The sequence below is a fragment of the Accipiter gentilis genome, unplaced genomic scaffold (genome assembly GCF_929443795.1).
Source record: "Accipiter gentilis unplaced genomic scaffold, bAccGen1.1, whole genome shotgun sequence".
Taxonomy (NCBI): Eukaryota; Metazoa; Chordata; class Aves; order Accipitriformes; family Accipitridae; genus Astur; species Astur gentilis.
Window position 1 is genome coordinate 266285 of NW_026061011.1, and position 15605 is coordinate 281889.

General features: G+C 51.9%; 1 protein-coding gene across 1 annotated transcript; it reads left to right on the plus strand.

The window, feature by feature from the left end:
* Positions 1-423: 423 nt before the first annotated feature.
* Positions 424-13913, plus strand: LOC126037294 (electroneutral sodium bicarbonate exchanger 1-like; the record flags this gene model as incomplete). Its single annotated transcript, XM_049797608.1, has 16 exons — positions 424-559; positions 1371-1439; positions 7272-7353; positions 8059-8205; positions 8657-8792; positions 9009-9169; positions 10102-10287; positions 10397-10485; positions 10606-10763; positions 11142-11229; positions 11735-11881; positions 12054-12145; positions 12479-12653; positions 12790-12923; positions 13461-13706; positions 13811-13913. Coding segments are annotated over exons 1-16 (2049 nt in total), but the record flags the coding sequence as incomplete, so codon positions are not given.
* Positions 13914-15605: the final 1692 nt, after the last annotated feature.

The following is a 15605-nucleotide window of genomic DNA, read 5'->3' on the forward strand; positions in this document are numbered from 1 at the left end:
CTTGCAAGTGGTAGAATTTTCTTTGTGAGTGGAAAAAATGGTTTGGTGCTTTTGGGTTGTCGGTTGGTTTTTTTTGTTGGAGAAGTATGTATCGCACAAGCTCTGCATATCCATTGTGTCTGAACTCCTGCCAGATTTTCATGCCAGGTGCTTGTGCAAAGCCTGCATACACCGTTACTTGTTTCCATTTCTTGTTTTGACTTCTGAAGAAGCTGACTTGTGCTCGAGCAGGGTTTGAGTCTGACTTGCGACGTTATCCTTGCTCTTGTGCTATGGGATGCTCTGTTTCTTGTTTTCCTGCCTGCAGAAAGGATGTGGGTACCACCTAGACCTTTTCGTGGTGGCAGAGATGCTCAGGGTGTGCTCTGTGATGGGGCTGCCCTGGTTTGTGGCTGCGACCGTCCTGTCCATCACCCACGTGAATAGCCTCAAAGTAGAGTCTGACTGCTCAGCTCCAGGAGAACAACCCAAGTTTCTGGGGATACGAGAGCAGAGAGTCACTGGCTTGCTGATCTTTGTGCTCATGGGCTGCTCCGTCTTCTTCACTTCTGTGTTAAAGGTGAGAGGAAAATGCAAACCACCCAACAACCGCGAGCTTGTTGGAAGTTACAGAAAAAACTCCCCTCTCTGCAGGCCTGAGTAGTTAGTTGTGGAGCGGAGGAGGAGGAGGTGATCCCAACCCTTGGGGCTTGACCCACGATGGGAACCAGCCTCGGTTAGGTTTTGCAGCCCTTCAGGCCCCCCGTTTGGTGTGCTCGAGGCGAGCAAGCAACGCAACTGCTTGAATTTTTGGGTGTCTTTCAGGCCTGCCCATGTTTATGGGTTACAGTTGAGCATATTCAGACCAGCACATCTGCTGTCTTTCAAACAGGCAGCCCTTTAGTGGCTGCAGTTTGCTCCCCAAATGCCCCGGAGCAGCCGTTCCCAGGAGCTAAACACACTGAGGTCATCCCCGTGGGCTTCCTTGCACGTTCCTCCCACAAAGTAATCTCGTCTCTAGGCTAGGAGGAGGCCTGTGGCCTTTGCCTGTTGCCCCAAGAATAGGCAGAAGTATTTCTTCTACCGCCAGAGAATGTGGCATAGGGTAGCATGGGTGAAATCGCCTATTTTCCTCCAACCTTTCTGGAAAATAGGATTATTCTGAGGAGAGGTAACTCCCAAGTTCAGCCTAAAGCAGAGCCTTAGCTCACTCGTGTGCACAAAATGGCAAAACAATGGTTAAAATCTGACCCATCTCTAAGCCTGAATGGAAGCTGGAAAGCTTCAAGCAATTTTAGGCAGTGCCTGTGGAAGAGGGTGGTAATACTGAAAATGCAATACAGAAAAAGAAAGGATTGCATTCTTTCTTTTTTTTCTCTCCCCCCCCCCAGTTTATACCAATGCCTGTGCTTTATGGCGTCTTTCTCTACATGGGTGTGTCGTCGCTCAGAGGAATTCAGGTACGGACTCTTTTACAGCGTGCAGCATGTTGGCTCCCTGGTATTTTGTCTCCGTAGCAGCAGGGAAAAAAGCAGTGGCATGGGAAAAACTTCTCGCAGAGCAAGCAATGAAACTCTTTTGTGTAAAAAAGAGATTGGTGGAGGCACAGGAGGTATATAGGGCTGGGAGGACCAGGCAAGTTCAGCGCTCTCTGTTGCAGGGTTTAGGGCAGGTCAGTGTTTGGTTACGTGAAAGCGGGGGAATTCAGTGCAAAGTGAAGGCATTTTTGTTTCAGTTGGAGGATTCCCATTAAAGCCATGCAGATGTTTTCAGTTATCCTTGGTGTGCTTCAGGCATTCAGTATCTCTAGACCAGCAAGCTGAGGTGAATGTCACAGTCAAGGGGAGTTTGGTGGTGTTCAGTCTGTGTGCGTACGTGTGTGTGGGGGTGTGGCTTTGTAGTGGTAGAGGGACTGCTACTGCTTTATCATTCAGTGCTCTTCATTTAATACCTAATTCCTCCTCTTTTTTTTTCCTCTTTTTTCCAAATGTAAACTGGGAATGTCCAAAATAATTTTCTGCTATAGTTGATGCATTCTCCACTTTCTTCTTGATCATGACTGGGTTTTTGGTCTGGTTTGGGGTCCTGGCTTTAATTCACTCTTATGTCTCTTACTGGTACGAGAGGGATGCCCTCTGTGGCAGGGCAGCATAGAAAGCATCCGAGCAGTTGGCCTAAGGTGAAAGAAAAGCATTTGCTCCCTGCGCACCAGTTTTACCTCTCTTGGTTGGTTTGGTTTTGGGTTGTTTTTTTTTTTTGCTTTGGCTCTGCCATCAGCCTGGGAGCTGCAAAATGCAGAACTGCCACCTTCTTGTCCCCTGGCTGTAAACTGCATCTAAGGGAGCACTTCAGGTATTTGATTTTGGATACACCATATGGTCACAGGAGCGGCCAGATGAGACCTGGGGCTCTGTGTCCCTGGGCTGCCCCCTCTGTTGTTCCTCCACTTTCCTTCTGTATTTGGTCTGGCTGAGTTGGAGTTCCTTTACCCCATAGCAGCCCTTGTAGTGCTGTGCTCTGTACTGGTAGCTAGAAAGCTGTTGATAACACAGCATTGTTTTGGCCATGGCTGAGCAGTGCTGGCACAGCATCAAGGCTGTCTCTCTAACATTCCCCCGTCTCCAGTAGGCTGGGGGTGGGCAAGATCTTGGGAGGCAACGTAGCCAGGAAGAAGAGGCATCTAGGTAGCAAGTAAATCTTAGGTCCCTTCAGATGCTGGGGACCCTGCGTTCATGCAGCATTGGGCAGACCCCAGATGGATTTTCCCTTGGCACACTTTACAGTGGAGAAGTTCCTCCTTTTGGTCATTCACAGTGTTATACAACTTTGCTTAGAAGAAAACATCTCTATGCATAAAGGATGTTCACGCGCGGACTTCTTGCTGCACTTTAGATAACGGCAGGACCGCGCAGGTGGCGTAATCGGTGGTACCAAGCAGGAGCTGCCTGGAGGCTCCTCTGTTACAGTCAACCAGCTCCGTTTATCCTGCGGCCAAGGGACATGTGTAGGGACGCAGCCTGAAGGCCACGCTGCACGTACAGTGCAGCACAGACCTGCACCTGCTCAGGTTAACTGTTAGGTGGATCCCTGACTCCTGGAGGTACAGTGATCTCCCAGTCAGGATCTCTGCACCAGGCTGTGGAACTGCACGGTAACTCGGGAACCAGAGAAGGTCCAGATCTGGAGGGGATGGTTAACCACAGGGCCTCACGTTGAACCTCCTCTAAGCTCGTCCTGTGCTTACAGGGTTCTCGAGCCTCTCGGGCATCTCCCAGACTGGCCGGTTACTGCCAGCTCCCTCGTTCCTGCGTTCCCCTCCCTGCCTGCCTGCCCCACTTTGGCCCCTGCAGCAGCACTCAGCTGAGCACCCTCCGTTGCTCCTGGGGAAAGAGCGTCCTCCTTGCTCTCCGTGGCGTTCCCCCAGCACACGGTGCTGTAGCAAGGACAAGGCAGTCAGATACAGACACAGCCTGTTGAACAGAGCGTCCTGCACGCAGTGCTTCCGATAGAGCAGCTCAGGAGCAAGGAGGTGAGCTGGGTGTGCTGCCTCTCACAAAGAGCATTCGACATCGGCGACCTTCCCCGTTGGACCCTCTGCAGCCTCTCTTTTTCCCGGTGTTGTAGGTGTTAGGTTGTGTGGTTAAAGGTTCATCTCCACAAACGCAGAGGAGGACAAAGGAGCAATGGCAGGCAGGGGAACCCCAGTGACCTAGGCAGAGGCAAGGGAGCACCCTGCTGTGGCTTTTGCCAGGTGTCGCAGGAGAGGGCTTGACCACATTGCCTGGGTATGAGGCTCACCAGACAAGTATTGACTCTCCCTTGCTCACCTCACAGACTGACGGGGGGAATGCGCTTCTGTGGCCATGCCCTGCCTCTGAAGCCCGGCCGTAGACAAAAAACTGGCTCAAACTGTGAAGGTTACCAGGCAACACGTGACCGGGTGCACGTGTGCGGCAAGGTCTGTGCGTGTGAATGTCTGAAACTGAGTTCTGAGCTGTCAAGCAGAAGCCTGCTTCTTGCTACACGCAGCCGGCGTGGGCTGGTTGTAAATTAGGGTAACACCTGGAGTAAGCAAAAGTGGCGTGTCCCGAATCCTATAGTTAATAAAGAGCTAGGAGGCAGAAGCCTTAATTCGGAGGCTGATCAGGCATTGTACTGCTCACATAGACAACTTAGATTGGGAAAACTGGGGGTGTAAGGTTCCAGAAAGAAGAGGTGGTGTCAAAAAGAAGGGTTCCCAGAAAGAAGAAGGGATCTTGAAGAGAAGCAAGGGACCCAGGAAGGAAAAGGTGAAGATCCTGGCTGGAGGAAATATCCTGGAAGTGGCGGAAGATCTTGGAGACCAGAGAGCCGCGTGGAGACAAGTGCCAGGGGATGCCCAGGGACCTTGACCAGCACCCTGCGAAACTGGTAAGGGCGAGCAGCTGCACAGCAGGAACCAAGGTGACATTCTGCTTGACCTTCCCGGACCTGCAGTAGCCTCCCTGCTGGGAAGGGGAGTTGGATCAAGCAACTGCAGGATTCAATAGGAATGCATTTCACGAAGGTAAAGAGGACACAGCAGTGGCTTGGAAATGCTGGTTGGTTTAATGGTAAAACTGGAATTATTCTGTGAACTGTGCATTCCTTTTAATATGGACTTAATTTGAAATAGCTGCTTTGAAGTTGTTCTGACTTCACTTTAATCGACACCTGCAATCTTCATCATCTTATCTTCTCCAACAGTGAAACCACACCCTGCCCCTCCCCACCCCCTGCAAAAAAAACCCCAAAACCAACCCAGGAAAAGAAAGACTTCAAGGGCAAGCTAGGCAGCAAAGTTGTGCGAGATTGGTCAAACTGCTCAAAGTTTGCCGAGAGATTGGAGCTTGCAATTCAGATGTACGTCGCTCAGCGTGGGGAGGGTAGTACGCACCTTTCACTGGAGTCAGAGGGAAAAACAGGGAGAAGGGAGCTGCAGCGTAAAGAGTAAAGGACCTGACATTCTTAGGAAAACTCTCCTTTTTCTTTCCTTTTCCTTGCTCCTTCGCTTCCAGATCTCCGTGGTCGCAGTTTGTGCTGCCTCACCTCCAGCACAGCGTGCAGAATGAAACGACGGTCACAGAATTCATCCTCCTGGGGTTCTGCAGCACCCCAGCCCTGCAGCGCTGCCTCTTTGGCCTTTTCTCTGCCCTCTGCTCTGCCACTCTGATGGGAAACGCACTTGTCTTTCTGCTTATCTGCCTGGACTACTGCCTCCACAGCCCCATGTACTTCTTCCTCTGCCACCTCTCCATCGCGGACATCTGCTACACCTCCAGCAATGTCCCCCGTACGCTAAGGAGCCTCCGTGGATAAGGCAGAACCCTCTCCTTTGCTGGGTGTGGGGCACAGAGCCATCTTTATTTAATCTTTGCACTTACAGCGTGCGTGCTGCTGGCCGTCATGTCTCATGTTCGCCACGTGGCAATCTGCCGTCCCCTGCGCTATGCCCTCATCGTGATCTGGAGGCTGCGCCTCACCCTTGCCACGGTTTTGTGGGCTTTGGCATTCGTATTTGGTACACTGCAAGCCTCTCTGGCTTTACACCTGCCTTCCTGTGGCCCCTGCGAGGTTGTCCACTTCTCCTGTGAAATTCTTGCTGTCTCAAAGCTGGCCTGCCCTGCCGCTCCTGCCAATAAAGTCCTGATCTTTGCTGTTTGTGTGTGCTTCTTCCTCTTCCCTTTAAGCCTTAATCCCAATTTGCTCCCTGGACAGCCTGGCCACCGATCTGCGCATCCGCTCTGTGCCAGGATGGCACGAAACCACCTCCACCTGTGGCTCCCACCCGACCGTGGTGGGTGTCTTTTATGGAAACGCCATCTTCGTGTACGCGGGGCCCGGGAGCGGTAACTCCTCTGGGAGGGAGAAAGTTCTTTCCCTTTCTACAGTCTCGTCAGCCCCAGTTTGAACCCCGTCATTGACAGTCGGAGGAACAAGCAGGTGAAGGAAGCCTTGCTGAAGCTTCAGAGAAGGAAGAGGGTCTTTCATTCCGTCTAGCTGGCGCTCTAGGCTTTCACCTGTCTCCTGTCTTTCTGCTCTTTCTTCTTGAGCTCTTGGGGTATTTCTCATGGAATGTTAAGTGGTTAAAACGTAACACAAGACATGGGTATTCAAATGCATTTGTCTCTTGTTTCTCTGTGCGGTCTGGTGAATATCATGACACAAAATGACTCATTCCTTGTATTGCAAATAACTAATTCTTGTTCCTCAGATGCAGCCGTCCTAGACGGGTAGTATGTTTCACCGGAACTGTTGACCCAAGTGGAAAAAACAGTCTTCTCGGTTCTAGCTAGCAGTCGGGATAAACTACTGTGTAGCAGGGTTTTTTTCTGAATCTACCCATTGATCCAATAAGATATTCTTTTTCCCTACCATATTTGTACCTTTTGTTATCCTCAGGATGCTAGAGCTTCAGCTCTACTGTTAGAAAGAAAAAGAGAGAAAACATGATGCTGCTAATGGGCTTTGCCTCTCAGGAGGGTGAACGAGCCTGTGAAGGTTTTTCTTTCTGCACACTTTTGAGCCTGACACCTTTCATGCAGGAATTTTCTCTATTCTGGAGAGTTTTTGCTCAAAGCAGAGCTGGCTTCTGCCCAGGCACTAAGTTTTCCAAGTGGGAAGGGTCTAGGGGTGCGTGGCTTTAAATAGCTGCCTGGATCCGCATCATAGCTTGTGATTTCATAATGGTCCCTATTGTGTCTCTGGAGTTGGTGCACACTGGGTGCCACTTAGCTCCTCCCGTGAGGGCTACTCCATCAGTCCCTGGGGAATCGGGCCCCTGACTGACCTGGAGGTTCAGTTGTCCCCAAAACCCAGTGACTGACGTGAGGATGAACCCAAACGGGGGTTACAAAATGACACTTCTGGAAGAGTTACAGGTAGCGTGGCCGGGGCTCAAAAGTGCAGTTTTGTGGGTTGGGTTTTTTTTTTCCATTTTGGAAATCACTTTTTTAGACGGGAACCTCAAGAACAAAGCGGGAGGTGGGGTTTTTTTTGTCTGAAACACTCATCCCTCTCCTGCTGTATTAAATACGTCCAGACTCTCGTGGTATACAGTACAGGTGATGTTATGGGCTGTTTTATTTGCGTATGGGAAGAAAACCCTCCTACAAGTCTGTGGTTTTAGGGCTGTGCCTGAAGGAGGAGGAGGCACGCAGAGGCGTGATGGCTTGTGGACTCGCGTGGACGCAGGGGTGGATGATGTCTGGGAGGACGTAAGGGAGCTCTCCACCCCCAGCCCCAACTTTTCCCTTCTTGTCGTTGCTAAACAGAGACATGACGAGGAGGCAGTGATTGACCGGGGAAGAAGGAGCAACGCTGTCAGTATTTGCTATGAGAAGGAGGAGTTGGAAGGTGAGTCTCTGCTGAGATCCTGGTGGAGGAGCCACCAGCCCAGCGCGTTTTCCCATCGCACAAAGTCTCTCCAGTGTGCCTTGTTGGGTGTCACATCACGTGCAGCAAAACGTGCCGCGCTTCTCAATAAAGCAGCACAGTTATTGTCACATTTTTTACTGTTATGGCTTTTTAAACGGAGGGAAAAAGCCTCCCGGGAGGCCACGGTGTGAGTTGTAGCCACGGGGCTCGATAATTCACGGCTTTTTTTCTCGCAGAGGTTGCTCCTGGCTTGGAGAGGTCAGGAGAATCATTTCAGGGCTGCAGACGCGGGGCTGTGATTTTCTTTTTTTGTTCTGGAGTTCATTACAATGGGACTGATTTGATCGTCTCTTGTTGCCTCGTGCCATACAGAGCTTTTGAAAATAATTAGCTTGTGTTGCTGCTTAATGAGCAAGTCTGAGTGTTGTCCAGCCGAAGCTGGAATTTGAGAAGAGGTCCGACACTTTCAGGGCACTTTTAGATGACCCGGAGCCAACACTTGTTGTTGCTGTGTTGTTGCAAAGCTTGAGTAAAATAGGCTTGGAAAAAAGGAGGTCCAGTGAAAATAACATTAAGGGAAGCTGGCGTTGCTCCTGGGATCGAACCGTGGCTTAGCAAGGCACCAGCCACCTCAACTATTGCCGCAATGCCGAGAGTGCTGCAAAAAACGCTGCTTTTTCGCAGGCCACCGGACCCTGTACGTGGGCGCGCAGATGCCACTGGTTAGGCAGAGCCACCGGCATCACCGACGCCACTGCCAGAAGCATCGGGAAGGGGAACGGGAGAAGGAGTCTGCCCCGACAGAGCAGGGCTACCACTGTAAGTCCCACCGCGGCATTCGCTAAACTGGGGGCAACGTGGGCACTGGGGCATTCTGCAAGCAGGTCCCCGTGGCTAGTTTGAGTGAGTTGCTGTTCTTCCGAGGGAAAGTGGCCTTATTGAGCAACACCCTCTTTTTCCCAAGTTTTACTTTCTTTTTTTTTTTTTCTTTTTTTTTTTTTTTTAATGCAGTTAAATGCATAATGGGTTTAGGCTCGTCTTCCTTAGAGGGATCCTGGCTTTAAAAATGGCAATGTGGGGAAGGAAAGCAGCCCATCCTTATGCAGAGGTGGACTAGATGCTTCTCCTTCTCCACGGCTCTGTGCAAGCCCAGACAGACGCAGAGGAGAGGGGCCAGCCCAGGGTTTATGGCTGCACTGGTGCTGATGGCCACTTTGCACATGAGGGTGACGAGCTGTGTTCAGGCGCGGTTACGGGATGGGTCTTTGCCTTCTGCCCCCAGGCTCCCCGTCCCAGCGGGTGCAGTTCATTCTCAGGACCAAGGAGGACGAGCAGCACATCCCTCACCACTTGTTCTCCGAGCTGGATGAGATCTGTGTAAAAGAGGGCCGAGATGCCGAGTGGAAGGAAACGGCAAGGTAAATCCCTGCTGCTTTGGCTGCGGTGGGAGAGGAGTCCCCGCACCAGCAGCGCCCGTGGGCTCTGCTTTCTCCTCTCCAGGACGCGAAGCTTTTGCAGCTGCAGGTGGCGGCACGAGGAGCCTTCTCCTCTTGCCACCCCGTGGCTCTGTCAAAGGGGCTGCAGAGCTGGGGCTGTTTTCGTGCAATGGGGCTGATCGCACCCGATGTCCGCAGGTGGCTGAAGTTTGAGGAGGACGTGGAAGACGGCGGCGAGCGCTGGAGCAAGCCCTACGTTGGCACACTGTCCTTGCACAGCCTCTCCGAGCTGAGGAGCTGCATCAGCAATGGGTCGGTGCTGCTGGACATTTGTGCCAACAGCATCGAAGAGATTGCAGGTACCGTGGGCACTGCATCTCTCCGGGAATGGCCGAGCTCAGCTCGCCACGGTGCTCTTCACTTCCAAATCAAACCCTGCCCCAATGGCACGTCCTTTTCCAGAAGTGCCACTGTGTTTTTCTCATGAGCTGTTTTTGGATGTAGACTGGGCGTGCAACAGTCGCGCTGTTTTTTTATTCCAATAGGGGGTCCTTTTGAAAGCAGTTTGTGGGGTTGGAGAAGCCACTAGAGAATATTCTGCAGCCAAAAAGGGGCGTGTGTCAGGGCTTAGCAGGCTGCTCTTAGAAATACGGAGTCTGCGTAAGAGCTGAACCTCCTTAAAGGAACTATTTCTTACAAGCTGTTTCCTCGCATTCTTTTTTTTACTTTTGCCTTCACATCCAGCATTTAAGAGTTTTAAGGCAGAGTTTCTCTGGCGATGACCAAGCAGTGTATTTCTGTGGGGAAGATATTTGAAGTTAATTGCAAAAGCCGCTTTGGAGAAGTTATCTTTGACTGGCGGCAGGTCTCCATTCAGCCCTTTCAAGGGCTGGAGAAGTCGGAGCCGTTCTTAGCACGTTTCTCCCTGGGCTCAGCAAATTGCACTCGATCAGCACGGGAAACTCTGGGAATGTCTGTGCTATAGATTGCTTATAATTTGGGTAAACGTGTAGAGTCAGAAAGGCCAGGTCGGGCAAGAAAATTGCATTATTTAGAATGGGAAATATTTATCTTAGCGGAATGATGAATAAGCACTTGGATGATGTTTCTTAGCAAAAGAAAATTCTCATTTTCGCTGCAAAGGCTGAACATTATTAAAAGGCCTTGCTATGCAAGGCTGAGCCGGCATTAGGGTGCAGCCTGTGTGGCACAGCCTTCCCTGGGGGCTTTGGGGGTCGGGACTTGTTGGGGTTTCTGCTCTGATGGCTTTGTTTCCCTTTGCCATCCTCAGATATGATCCTGGCCCAGCAAGAACAGTCCACGGAGTTTGACGAGCACGTGCGGGCGCAAGTTCGAGAAGTCCTTTTGAGGAAGCACCACCATCAGAACGAGAAGACAACCAACCTTCTCCCCGCTGTCTGCTCGTTTGCTGATGTGAGCAAGAGGCAGTCAGACCTGCACCTCCTCTACAAGCCAGGTGAGGGTTTCTGCAGGGCTGTGGCCCCATTAGACTTGCCCGGGCAAAGGAGAAGCGTCCCAGTTGCTCCTTGTCCATCTTTCTGAGTGTCTTTTCTTTTTCTTACCAGCCCAAACAATCACCCCTTGTCCTTCTCCCACCGCTGCGGAAGCTAAAGATGGGGTGAACCGTGAGAGCAGAGCAATGGATTTAAGCAAGGTGAGACACTCGTAGCTTTCTTACGCCTTTAGGGCCAGATTTGCTCTTGCAGAGTGTGCTGCAGAGCGCTGTGGGCTTTGCTTTTGGGGTAATTGCCTGAAAATCGCTTGTCGTGCCCAGGCGGAGCTGCACTTCATGAAGAAAATTCCCACCGGGGCTGAAGCATCCAACGTGCTCGTAGGAGAGCTGGATTTCCTTCACCAGCCCATCGTGGCATTTGTCCGCCTGAGCCCGGCTGTCCTCCTCTCAGGCATGACGGAAGTTCCCATCCCAACAAGGTGCGAATGAGAAGCGCAAATTTCTTCCGTAAAAAAGACACCCAACCAAACATCAAGTTGCAGGCATCAGTTTGGTGTCCCAAGGGAACAAGGCTAGCGGGAGGGGGAGCAAGCACGTTTCCCCCACCCACGTCTCCTCGCCTTCATTTCTCCATTCCCTGCTGTAGCTTTTAAACCCATCGGCCAATTGTAATGAAAGTTGGCCCCCAAATTACATTTGCCGTCGGTTTTGAAGAATTTCAAATTCATCGCGGCATCGCTGAGCCTACGTGTCCCGTCTTGAGCCACGCTCTGGGCTGAGAGCTGCCAGGGCTTTCCTTGTGTGCTCTTGGAGCAAGGACACCTTCTTCTCTCTCTCATTTTGTTTTTCTTGCCCAGGTTCCTGTTTGTTTTGCTTGGACCAGAAGGAAAAGCCCATCAGTACCATGAGATCGGCAGGTCCATGGCCACTATCATGACGGATGAGGTGCGACAAGATGAGATAGCTCCGGGTCATTTTTGCCTTTCTTCAGCTCTCCCTGTCTCTGAAGTAGTGAGGAAGAGGATTTGCTGTCCCAGCTGCCCGCAGCTCTCCAAATAGCCCAGCCCTCTTTCTCACCCCAAAGCAAACACGCAGATTTGCATCACCCCACATCCTGGAGGCTGAAATCCCGCCCGGGGTGCATCCTGCACCTCATCCTTCTCGCCGGGGTCCCCAGCACGCTGTCCCCAGTGGTGGCATTGCCAGGGCCAGCAAAACTTCTCTTGCTCTTTAAGCAGAAGGGTATGGTGTGCCATGGGGGACGGGGGCCTCGTGGGGGAGATGATTACAAGTGCCGTGATGCACAGATTTTTCCTTTTGGGGGAATATTTCCTGCCCTTTCCAGCAGGGAATTTTGGTGAAAAAGCCTTGCGTTTAGCCAAGAGCTTATTGCACTGGTTAGGACATCCGAGCTGGGTTGTCCTCTCACCAGGTTGTCTTCTATTGGCAGGTTTTCCGTGACGTTGCCTATAAAGCCAAGAACGGGGCTGACCTCGTGGCTGGCATCGACGAGTTTCTGGATCAGGTCACGGTCTTGCCGCCAGGAGAGTGGGATCCATCGATCCGAATCGAGCCCCCGAAAAACGTCCCTTCGCAGGTGGGTGCCACGTCGGCGGGAGGCGGGAGGGGGACGGGCAGGATGGCTGGGGATGCTGTTCAGGGGCCCAAATTCACAAGGTCCCACTCTGACACAGTCACAGAGCCAGACCAGAAGCAAAACAAGCCAGTGGTTACAAGTCCATAGCTTTATCTTACTTCCATTTTAACAGGAAAAAAGGAAGATGCCAGGAGCTCTTGATGACAGTGCTTCTCACAGCACGCTGGAAAAACACAGTGGCCCTGAACTGCAGCGGACGGGAAGGTGGGAGCTTTAATAGTATGGGGTTTTTTTCTGTTTGCCTCTCAAATCTGAGCATGCACCTTCCCTTCTAGCAGGTCTTTGGGGTTAGCTGGTTCAGTGAAGGGGCTCCACATTGCCAGCTTGGTCCCCTGGGCTGGGCAGGGGGGAGATCTGGGCAGCTGGGCTCAGCCCCAGCCATCACCGTTGCACGCAGGTTTCCTTGATTTGGGCTGAAGGAGAGTGCTGCTTTTTAGCCACGAAAGTTACTCTATGCTTGTGATTGCCCTTCTGCAGCAAAGCAAAGTCGACGTGTTCCTCCAAGAGAACAGACTCTCTTCTTTTTCCTTCCTGCAGGCTCTTTGGAGGTTTGACCCTGGACGTGAAGCGGAAAGCCCCGTGGTTCTGGAGCGACTTCCGGGATGGTCTGAGCCTGCAGTGCCTGGCGTCCTTCCTCTTCCTCTACTGTGCCTGCATGTCCCCTGTCATCACCTTTGGGGGACTGCTGGGGGAGGCGACCAATGGCCACATAGTGAGCACCTCTCTCTGTTGGGGGGCATGGGGGAGGATAAAACTCAGGCCAAAGTCCCTGCTGCAGTGAACCGGCTTTGGTTTTTGTTTCTCCCTAACGATTTATTTACTCACGGCCGCCTCTCTTCCCCGGACAGAGTGCCATGGAGTCGCTGCTGGGCGCGTCCATGGCCGGCGTGGTGTATTGCCTCTTTGCCGGCCAACCTCTCACCATCCTCGGCAGCACCGGACCCGTCCTCGTGTTTGAGAAGATCCTCTACAAATTCTGCAAGTAAGGCAGGCTGCCGCAGCTGGGTGCTGCGAGAGCCTTCAGAAGGGGGCAGTGATGGAGAAAAGATGCTTTGCTTTTCTTTTTCTTAGGGGTAGTTGCTAGATTTTAGTGACAGTCCTTTTGTTGCGATGGCTTTGATGGGAGATAAACCGCCCTTATTGCCATAAGGTTTATTATTAAGCCCCAGCTTGCTGGCAGCAGGTGACTGGGTGCAAACCCAGCTGGTTTCAGTGTTAGGGCGTCAGGGTGATGTGGGAGAACACCACCTGGCCCAAGAGGGACCTGACCTCAAGCAGCCTCCAAGGTGTTAACACGAGATCCGTGTTAAACAGTGGTAACTAAATAATTGGCCTCTCCTGCTGTGGGTCTACACCCTGCACCACAGCCCCGAGGCTCTCTGTAGTAGTACATGGAAACTGCATTTCCCATCCGCAGCCTTGACACGCTCCAAAATTGCTCCCCGTTTTCCCCGAAGGCAGGCATGGCTCAGGGCCTCTTGCTGGCCTTTCCAGCCTTTGTTTCATTCTGCTTTCCCAGGGAGTACACGCTCTCCTATCTGTCTCTGCGGGCGTGCATTGGGCTGTGGACCGCCTTCTTGTGCATAGTGCTGGTGGCCACCGACGCCAGCTGTTTGGTGTGCTACGTCACCCGCTTCACAGAAGAAGCCTTTGCCTCCCTCATCTGCATCATCTTCATCTACGAGGCTCTGGAGAAGCTGAGTCACCTGCGAGACACCTACCCTGTGCACATGCACAGCAAGCTGGACTTCCTCACCAGCTACTAGTGGGTTTTTTTCCCCCTGAGAAAGCTGCTGCCCCTTGGCAGGAGCTCCGGGCTGCACCTCCATCACCTTTCCCTTACCCCTGTCTTGGCTTCTCTCCTCCCAGCTGTAAGTGTGAGGCACCGACCCATCCCAGCAACGAAACGCTGCGTTTCTGGGCGAGCAACAAGATCAACGTGTCTGGCATCGCCTGGGAAAACCTCACGGTGACCGTAAGTGCCCCGAGCCACTGCTTCCTCGCGCCGCGTCCATGGGGTCCAGGGGTATTTGCCTGGTGCAGAAGTCAGAGCCCTTCAGGGAATGATGGGCTTCAAACTGTGCTAGTGCTGCTCGGAAAAGTCCTTGCTTAAATGTAGCGTGTGGTTTTAAACCGCTTGGTCCTGGGGAGGAGAGTCCACCTTGTCCAGTCTACCTGGTCCCCAACGTTGTGGGTAGCAAGTGTCCCCGTCAAGCCTGTTGCAGGACAGTATTTCTGACTGGGAGGAAGGTTAAGTAGTGGGTGGTTTGATTATTGTAGAAGTTGTAGGACTTAAGTTCATGCTTGAAAGGTAGTAGCTGGCCTCCTCAATGGGTTCCTAGTAACTCCAGGCCTTGCTTTCTCGTTCAGTGCTGTCTGTAGGTACGTGCATGAATTTGCTTGTCTGAGCAGCCTCTCAGGCTGTTGTTGCCGGAAGCAGAGCCCGGGCCTAGGGCGCCAGGCTCTTACGGTGGCCTTCATCCCCTCTTGGCCAGGTTCTGCGAGCCCTCCCCTGGGGAGGGACAATCTGTCTCTTCTCCTCCTTTCCTAGCATGGTTGTCTTTAGCCCTCCTTCCCTCTTCCCTCTCTCTCTATCCCCAAGAGTTTCCAGTGTTTCCTTCCCCTCTGGTGTCTTCTTTAGCCACGATTGCTCGAATGGCAGGCAGAGGATGTGCCGAGGGTGCGGGGTATGGTGTCCCCTCACATCTCATTTCTCCGCTGTGTAGTTCGATGTGTCACTTGTTCAGCTGCTGCTGCTCATTAAATATAAATCTCCATTGGCAGGAGCAGTTACAGGGTCGTGGATCTTGGACCAAGATCCTCAAAACCCCCTAGCTATGCGAGGTTTCCCTGCCGCACGTGCACCGCCTTTGTGTCCTGACGCTCTGTTTCTCCAGGAATGTCGGTATTTGCGTGGGGAGTTTCAAGGACCTGCCTGTGGACGCGACGGCCCCTACACGCCTGACGTGTTCTTCTGGTGCTGCATCCTCTTCTTCGCCACCTTTGCCCTGTCAAGCTTCTTGAAGAAGTTTAAAACCAGCCGCTACTTTCCAACCAGAGTAAGTAGAAGGAGGTGGCCAGTGTCCATCTCCACACTCATTTCCCAAAATGGCTTTCCTGGAGCACTAAGCAGTATTTGCCCTGCCTTGGTCAAGCTGGGAAACGTTGGCCTTGCAGGCCAAGCTCTCCAAGAGCTTGGATGTCCTGCACTCGTTTCCCTGAGTGCAAAATCATCGTAGCATTTCCCACATGCCTTGTGACCTGCCCCAGATTGAAGATTTTTGGGGGTTGATTTTTTTTTTTTTTTTTTTTTTTTTCCTCCTCAGGTAGTAGGAAGTCAGGTTTCCCAAAGTTTTGGGGGTTGGGGTTGTGGGATTTTTTCCCTACCTTCTGTGCATTATGTGCTCGAGCAGAAAGTAGATTTGAATGAGGAGCTTCCTTTTGAGGACTAAAGGATGCCTCAGTGCCTTGTTGCCATCCATTGTAGCTGTGAGTGTAGCTGTAGTGGCAGACATGTGTTTTCTTATTTTTAATATTATTATTATTATTTTTAGGTTTTGACTTAAACCAACCCTTGTCGGCCTAGTTAAGCTTTTTTTATTGTCTGACCCCAGATCTCACAGGGACAAACACAGCAGCAGTATCTAAGCAAGGGATCAGGCTG